This window comes from Orycteropus afer, unplaced genomic scaffold (genome assembly GCF_000298275.1).
Source record: "Orycteropus afer afer isolate SDZICR_OR568_19922 unplaced genomic scaffold, OryAfe1.0 scaffold00317, whole genome shotgun sequence".
NCBI classification, from domain to species: Eukaryota; Metazoa; Chordata; class Mammalia; order Tubulidentata; family Orycteropodidae; genus Orycteropus; species Orycteropus afer.
Genome location: NW_006921904.1, coordinates 2,646,311 through 2,654,923, shown reverse-complemented (window position 1 = coordinate 2,654,923; position 8,613 = coordinate 2,646,311). Strand labels below are relative to the sequence as shown.

The following is an 8,613-nucleotide window of genomic DNA, read 5'->3' as shown; positions in this document are numbered from 1 at the left end:
TTGATTTTAAGGATGATTGTGATACGAGTATAAAAACTACCCATTACAAGATGAATTTGCTCTGTAAACTTTCACCCAGATCACAATAAAATTTAAAAAAAAAAAAACAGAAACAAAAAACTACCCATTAGTAATTGAACTAACATGGAGTTGTTGTGAACTTGCCTTGTGTCAGGGACCCATGATTTTTTAATACCTGAAATTTGCATGTGAAGCTAGTCAAACTGCACTCAACAAGCAGAGCTTAATTTGAAATGGCTAATCCTGTATCGATCAGCAGTGATTAAAAAAAAAAGCCCTGAGTGTATTCAGTAACCCACCCTCCAAAATCAGTCATTTCATACCCGTGCTCCAATGTATAGGCAGCACTCAGCTGGTGTTTGGGGTTTTAAGGAAGACAGGCTGGCAGGCAAACAAGGAAACCAATTTTGTTTTAAATCTTAGAGCAGAATTATTTTGCCAAAGACCACATGAATGCCCTGTATCTCTGGTGACAGGCAATATTGTCCCAGGATGTTTTCTAAACATTCCTGATGCGTTCCTGTCTGTGAACAGATACGTGAACTCTGTGGTGAGTTTAGGTCATATTTATTTAGATCGAAGAACTTTATTAGGAAGCTTTGAAATACATTGTATGATCTAATATAAAACATTACCCAGTGAGACCAGAGCCCTTTGTAAAAACTTGAGCCAACTTCTTAACTGTTACTGGTTTTTATCAATCAAAAAAAGGTGCAGAGACATTAAGTTTGTGGCTTCTGTGATTTCTAAGCGATGCGAATATCTAATAGCGATTATCTAAATAATTGATTCCTTAAAAAAAAAAGAAATGGCACAAGGAACACGAAAAAGCTCTTTGCACTCAGCTTTTCCAGTCCTGGGTCTTTTTGCTGCGTTTGTATGGTCAGGTGGGGAAACTACTGGGGACGCTGTTTGCTACCGAGAACTAAGCTGCTGGGTTCATCTCCCCTTCAGGTATTCACTTACAAGCAGAGCACAGTTACACACCAGAAGGTGACCACCATGCACCCCGCGGATGCAGAGGGCGTGGACGACATGGCGACCTTGAGCGAGCTCCATGGCGGCTCCATCATGTATAACTTATACCAGCGATATAAGAGGGATCAAATATATGTAAGTAACATTCTGAAGTCCTTGGAAAAGCCAGCAGGTTTCAGTGAATGTTTATTTTCCTCTCCAAAGATGATTTCTTGCCATTTGCAAACGTCCAGTTAATGTAAGTTCAAGCTGTTGGAAAGTTGGTTCGATGACTCGTGTTCTTGTAGTGTTTATTGCCTTGATTTTACGAGGGGATTGCTTTACGGGGAAGAGCCTTCTGCACATCCAGGGAACTTGACCTCTTTCTTCTGTACATGTGGTCTGTTGCTAAGTGTTCCGTGACATGAAGAAGTCGTGTGGAGTTGTTCCACTTGCTCCAGTGCTGATTTACAGACAAGTTTGCCTGGTGGCGCAGTGGTGTTAAGCGCTTAGCTCTAACCAGAGGGTTAGCGGGATTGAACCCACCAGCGGCTCCGAGGGAGAAAGATGACGTAGTCTGCTCCTGTAAAGATTCTCGTCCCTGGAAACGCTTTGGTGCAGTTCTCTTCTGACTTATAGGATCACCATGAGTGGGAATTGAGCCAGCAGCAACGGGGTTGGTTGGTTATTTATTTATTTTTGGTACCTGAGCTTAATCTTCTTTGTCTCTTTCTCTTGATTTTCCCCTCTTTAATGGATTCTCTATTTCTGGGCCTGGAGTCCGTGCTGGGTGTGGTATTTGCTTGCGAAGGAGCTGCCTTTTTTATTTGTGGAATTCCCGTTTGCTATTTTGAATCAAGTGGGGGAAATGTCCATAAAAAGCAGTTGTGAACAATTTTTCTGTCGACTTTGACTTGGTCTGTTTTGTAACATAATATTTAAACATCAGTTCTGTAATTATCAGTTTTTAACATTAAAACCGGTTCCCTTTGACTGCAGCTCATGGTGACTCTGAGTGTACAAGAGTAGAGCTGTGCTCTGTAGGGTTGATGGTCCCCCCCCAATTCTCATTCTCTTTTTATTTTTAAAAAACAATTTTTATTGTGCTTTGGGTGCAAATTTACATAGCAAACTAGTTTTACATTCAACAGTTCGTGCACATCTAGTTTCACAGTCCCGATTACCATCCCATCCCTAACCATAAAAAACTCCTCCCCTCCCATCCCTGTGACTACCACCTCCCTGTGCTCTTCTAAACTGTGCACCCTGTCTGTCCGGCTTACCCTGTATGGGAATGCGGCCCCTCTGGTGTCTCATGGCTGAGTGATTCCAGAGGTGCATCTCCCGAGAGTAAGTGGGTGCATCACCCTGGGGTAGGTTTTCTGCATGTAGGTCTTCCTGCTGTTGGGCTGAGAGCCAGTCCGTGGGAGGAAGTCCATTTCTAGTCCCGAAGGATAACCGGGGCCATAGTCTCGGGGGTTCCGTAGGGCTTCCTGTGACCACATTTTCGAAAGTAGACTTCCAGGCCTTTCTTGGGAGGTGCCTCTGGATGGACTCGAACCACCAGCATTTTGTGTAGCAGTCAAGCCTGTGAACTGCTCGCTCTGCCCGGCAGCTCCTTTTAACGTTAAAGTGCAGGTGTTCTATTACCTGCTGAGGTGGATTGGCTGCAGATGTTGTCTTTTTTCTCCTGCATGTTTGCGAGTCATTTTAGTATATGGAAGGCAATCACTTTATTTTTCTTGGCAAATGCAAATTTTATAATTAAAAAACTAAACAAAACCCTGAAGTTGAGTAACTTTTGTTCATTCGCAATTATTTTAGCTTTGCCAGTACATTTGTGATTGAGTGAGAACAACCTGTAAAGTAGGGAGTTGATGCTGGCTGAAACTTAAGTTCCCTTAGTGTCTAGTTCGCTCCACCTTCCCTCCCCTAGACTCAGAGGGAAGAGCTAGGGAAGAGGAAGAATTGGATATTTTGAGGTATAATGTTTAATTTCCCTCAGGATTTTTTTTTTTTTTTTTTTTGAGTATGCTTACTTGCTTCTTTTTGTTTGTTTGTTTTATACTGTGCAAGGGTTATTTTTGCCAGATTGACCAGTTGATTTACCAAATGGTTTCTGTCAGTCCAGCCTAGAGAAATCCCATCGTGTTGTGTCTTTCTATTTGCTGAGCCTCACTTACACTGTGTCCTGAGATTCAAATGTTTTCCATATGTTCTTCCGGAAAGGTAATGCTCATTCATATTTATAAGAAAGTGGATGTAGTCTGTGTTTTACATGGGCCTGCAGAACACGCTGTTCTCCTGCTAGCCCCATCTCCAAAAACTCCTCTTGGAGACCTGCCTCCTGCCCGCTGTGCCATGTGCACGGGTTTTTGTTAATAACTATTCAGCATGCTCCTGAACCTGCTTGTTTAGCAAATGGAGTTTCCTTGCTGAGTTTCTCAAGAGCTTACTTTGTCTTCTTTGAGCCAAGGACATCACCAGGTCTGGTAGTCATGTAATAAACATTAAATAAATGCCATATGCATTCGGGCAAATTCCGTGAAGGTTGATAAGCCATTAAATTCCTTTATGAGTCTCTGTCTATAGTAGGTGTTTTACAACTCACAGGCTCTGTCTTTAGAGAAAAGCCGTAGTTCCTGCTGCATGTTTTCAGTAACCAAGAGAAAGTAGGGCAGTTAGAGGGAGCAACCCATCCCAGGGGTTAAAAGGCAGATTCTTTGTGAAAATCTGAGGTTGGTTGGTTGGTTGGTTGGTTTTTTCATGATAATGATGTTAAACCTGATAGTTAAAGTGTATTAAAGCCTATGAATAGGATCTTGGTCTTTTTTTCCTGGAATGAAGGCCTTTTTCTTCCCTTTTGAGGGAAAAACAGAATTTTTGTGTGTCTGATTTGCCATTCAGTTCGGTTAGCTATCTGTCCGCCCTCCGGTGCCTTCCTTTTGCAACTGGAATCATTGTGTTATTGTCCGTAAAGCAGCCATCTTGATTTTCTTCTTATAACTGACGTGTTTACAGTGGATGCCAGCCCCTGTGAGACTCCACCCTCCTTCCCCCCTGCCTTTCCTTCCTCTCCTCTCCTCTGCTCTCCTTTCTCCCTGGTTCTCGGCCATGCCTGTCTATCTTTACAAAAGGGAAAAAAAAAGAAGAGGAATTTTACCAGGCATAGTTGTCTGTTGCTGTCACAAATGTGCGAACTTAAAACAACACGAAAATTTATCATCCTGGAGTTCTGTAGGTCAGAATCCCAGTGCCGGTCTCATTGGGCTAAAATCCAGGTGTTGGCAGGGCAGCGTTCCTTTCTGGAGGTTCAGGAGGGGACTTGTTTCCTGCCCATGAGGGCTGCTGGCCGTTGTTGGTTCCCTGTGGTGGTGGACTGAGGCTGGCCCTGGGTCACTCCAGCATGCAGATGCTACTGCGTTCCTCAGTCCCTGGCCCCTTCCTCCATCTTCAGAGCCGGCAGTGGGGGGCTGAGTCACTCCCGTGCTTCCAATTCTTTCTTCTCTTCTCTCACTGACCACAGCCAAGGAAGCGTTCAGCTTTTAAGGACTTGTGATCTGATTGGGTCAACCTGGAGAGTCCAGAACAATCTGCCGTCTCAGAGTTCATGACTGAAAGCACATCAACACAGTCCCCTTGGTCATGGAAGGTAACACAGCCACAATTGTGTCTATTAAGGCATGAGAGGGTGTAAAAAGGGTGTGGTGGAGGTGTCTGCCCTCCTCTAACTTCTGCAAGTGGGCGGAGGCTCAAGATCAACAGCCCAAGGCGGAGTCCTGTGAGGCATAGGTCAGACATGCCTCTTCCCTCCAACCTTTCCACCAACTCGTACACCAGCTGTCCCTCCCACGGCACTCTAAACTTCTCTGCTGGGTTCAGTAATTCATTACAATGGCCATGCAGAACTCACGGACAATACTCACGATTGTGGAGCTTATTGGAGAAGTAGCAGGTTACGACGATTCAGGATCGGAAACGCACTCAGGATACAGTTCTTTGGTCGAAACAGCCTCTTCTCAGCAGGGCTTCTTTCTGGCTCTCGGCCCTCAGCTCTGCAGCCCCTTGGCCTCTGCACTCCTTGGGCAAGTGTTACAAAGCTTTCAGCTGTACCCCAAAGTTCCCAGAGGCACCTCACTCTGCCACCAAGCCACCTGCGCAGTGGTGTTCCTTATACCTTTTTAATAAGGTTCCAACCCTATAAGGGTGCCATGCTCCTTATTTATATTATTAGCAAGCTCCCCAATCCCCCTTCATGGGCCACAAGCACCTCACATTTACATCGGCCAACCCAGTCTATGGTAGCAGAGTGGGTAAGGCATTTGGCTGCTAACCAGAAGGTTGGCAGTTCAAACCCTCCAGCTGCTCCTCAGGAGGAAGATGAAGCAATCTACTTCCATACACATTTACATCCTCGGAAACCCAATAGGGGTCACTATGAATCGGAATCGAATTGGTAGCAGTGGGGTGTTTTTTTCAGGGGGTTGTTACCCAGTCATTTGGTGGGAGTTCCAAAGACTGTGGCTAAAAGGGTCATATTAAGGAATTCACTGCCTAAGAGTGTATTTTTGGGTGGGGGCCTTGCTCTGTCCTAAAAGCCTCCTTTTAATCATGTTGCTGAGAACAGGCTCCTGTGGCATCCCCTCTACTCTCCTTGTGTCCGGATCTTCCTTCGTTCATTGGCCCTCGGTTCGCGTGGCAGGTTATGGAGGTTGCTGGCTAGCAGGATCCGTCTCCAGCTAGAGAGGTCCACTGTCTTCTGCTACGAGGAACCTTCAGCTTTCTGTCCTTGGGTACCACCCTTACGCACCCAGTGAACTGTTTCTTCTAGGCTTTGGCATCCTGCATTAAACTGGGATAGAGAATGATGGAGAAAAGGCACTGCGAACACAGTCAGAGTGAGGTCCTTTCTCCACTTACCCAAGCATGGCTTCTGCATTAGCTAACCTCTGTGGACGGCACTTAGGTAATTTATGTCTTTCACAGGCCAAGCAGCCTGACTCTGCTGTCTCACAGGACATTTTTTACAATAAAATATGTGAAAGCTGCAGAAGAAGGTACCTTTGTACCTCTTCCCCATATGCATCTAATAACCAACAAGCATTCATTCAGAAATAAGCAGCATTTATTTAGGAAGCTCCTTCCCTGAATTTGTCACTGTGTTGAGGGAGGCTTTGGAAGAGATTTACAGCATCGTCCCTAGCCTTGAACCTTGCCGTTCAGTGGGGTGGCAGGGCCAAGGCCAGCTCACAGAATGGGGTAGATACTGTTGAAAAAAGTTTCTCACTGAGCTTTGTCTTCGTTTCTTTGTGGTGCTGAAACAGAAATACCACACGTGGTTGGTTTTGAAGACCAGAACTTTATTGTGTCCCAGTGCAAGAGGCTGGAAGTCTGAAGTCAGGGCACCAGCTCAAGGGAAGACTCTGTCTGAAGATCCTTGTCTCCACCTTCCATGACCTCACGTGCCTTGGTTCCTTGGCGATCCTCACAAATGCTTCTGTCCCCCCCAGTTTGTGCTTGCATGTCTTTATGTCACTCAGATGTGGTAGCATTTAGGATTCACCCTACACCAATGTGGCCTCTTTAACATGACCAAGAAAACCCTATTCCCAAATGGGCTTACGTCCACAGGTGTAGGCGTTAAGGTTCCAACATATATTTTGGAGGGGCTACATTCAGTCCTTAACAAGTGCCAAGTTGGGTGAGGATGACAGAGTTTTGGTTTTGACTTTTCCGGGAAGCCCTCCAACCTGACACTTGACATTTATTTAACCCTTCCTGTTGGTGTGTAGAAGGAGCCCTTGAGGTGTAGTGGGTAAGACATTTGGCTGCTAACCAGAAGGTCAGTAGTTCAAATCTACCAGCTGTTCCATGGGAGGAAGGTGAAGCAATCTACTTCCATAAAGATTTACAGCCTCGGAAACCCAGTGGGGATCACTGTGAGTCAGAATCGACTCCATGGCAGTGGGTTTTTGGTTTTGGTGGGTGTATCCTTGTCAGACTTGAACGTCAGCCTTGTCCTTCAGAGAACGGAGCCTACGAAGTCATACGGAGTCATACAGTTCCTGTATGACTGTAGCTTTGCTGCCGGTCTCACTGGGATCTTACGCCCTGTTTAGAGCAGCTTGGCTCGTTCCCTAATTACCTGTGGCAGAGAAGCCCCTTCATCTAGTGGCTCTGAGGCTTCACCTTGTCAGCCTTTCTCAGCCCCTACCAACTACCCATACAACTGCCTTCTCAGACCCTCAGCCTCCTATCTAGTCAGGGACCCCAGGTTTCAACCCTCAACTTCTCGGCCATGTTGTCTTGCCCATGGCTCACTGCTGAGGACTTGGCCCCTTGCAGAGGGTCTAGTGAGGGTTCCCACCTCATAAGATCTGGTTCTGACAAGTACTCAGACCTGAAATGTCCAAAGAGTTAGGAGAACAGAGAGAGCAGGGCGTATGTTTGTGGGCTAAAGAGATAAGAGGTGGGGAGAGGTGGTCAGTGGCTCACAAAGCCTGAGCCGACGTAGAAAGTCCTGTGGAGGGTGTGGCCGTCATGGTGTGACAAAGGAGGGACACGAGGTAGATGAACACTGTACGTGAAGACAGAGAGAGGAGAGTGAGTTTGGTGAGATGGCCTTATGAAATCTGAACGTTGCCTAGGCTTATAGAGTCGGGTGTTTGTTGGAGTGTGTGGAGATATTAGAGGGAATAGGCAGGCTGGAGGTGATAATCCTTTGTCCTCAAGTTGATTCCAGCTCATAAAACCCACTGCCATTGAACTGATTCCAACTCATACTAACCCTATAGGATAGAGTAGAACTGCCCCGTAGGGTTTCCAAGGCTGTAAATCTTCACAGAAGCAGACTGCCTCATCTTTCTCCCATGGAGTGGCTGGGGTTTGAACTTTTGCTTAGCAGCTGAGTGCTTTAACCGCTGCGCTACCAGAGCTTCTCATTCTGACTCATAGCGGCTCCAGGTGACAGAGTAGTCCTGCCCCGCGGGGTTTCCCGAGCTGTGAACTGTATGGAAGCAGACTGCCTCAGCTTTCTCCTGGAAAGCAGCAGTGCCAGCAGGACACCTTGACAGCCCTGACAACAAAGGCTCATTACCCAGCTCAAAGAGCCAGTGGGGCCAAGGTGGAGGAACCCTGCCTTAGAACTAATCAGGCAAGCTTGGGGTTCATATTACAGATCCTCCACCATCTTTGTTAAAGGTCTTTGAAGAGCTAATTCCCCTGAGAGAAGCTTCAGAAGTGTTGATAAGACTGTGATGTGAGGCGAGATACAGAGATACAGAGAGGAGAGGCCATTACAGTAATTTAGTGATTACAGGTAAAGGTTTAGACTTGGATGGAGAGAGATTGAACACACTGCAGACTGAGAGAATCAAGTCAGTCTTAGAAGAATTACCACCAAAAATGCTCCTTCAAAGCAAGGATGGCGGGACGTGGACTCATTACTTTGGGGATGTCATCAAGAAAGACCAGTTGCCGGAAGCGGGGCATCACGGTTGGTGAGGTGGCGCGCCAGCAAGCACCCCAGAAACCCCCCACTGAGATGAGTTGACACAGTAGCCACAGCAGTGGAGTCAAACCCAGCAGCGGTCCTGGAGATGGTGCGGGAGCCCGGGCAGTGCTTGCTGCTGTCGG

The 8,613-nt window shown here is 46.4% G+C and overlaps 1 protein-coding gene across 1 annotated transcript in view; it reads left to right on the top strand.

Annotated features, from left to right (window-relative positions):
• Positions 1–8,613, top strand: part of MYO10 (myosin X) — a 344,577-nt gene that overhangs the window by 144,237 nt on the left and 191,727 nt on the right. Inside the window, 1 exon segment of the mRNA XM_042782436.1 lies at positions 976–1,134. Coding sequence (XP_042638370.1) covers positions 976–1,134 — 159 coding nt within the window.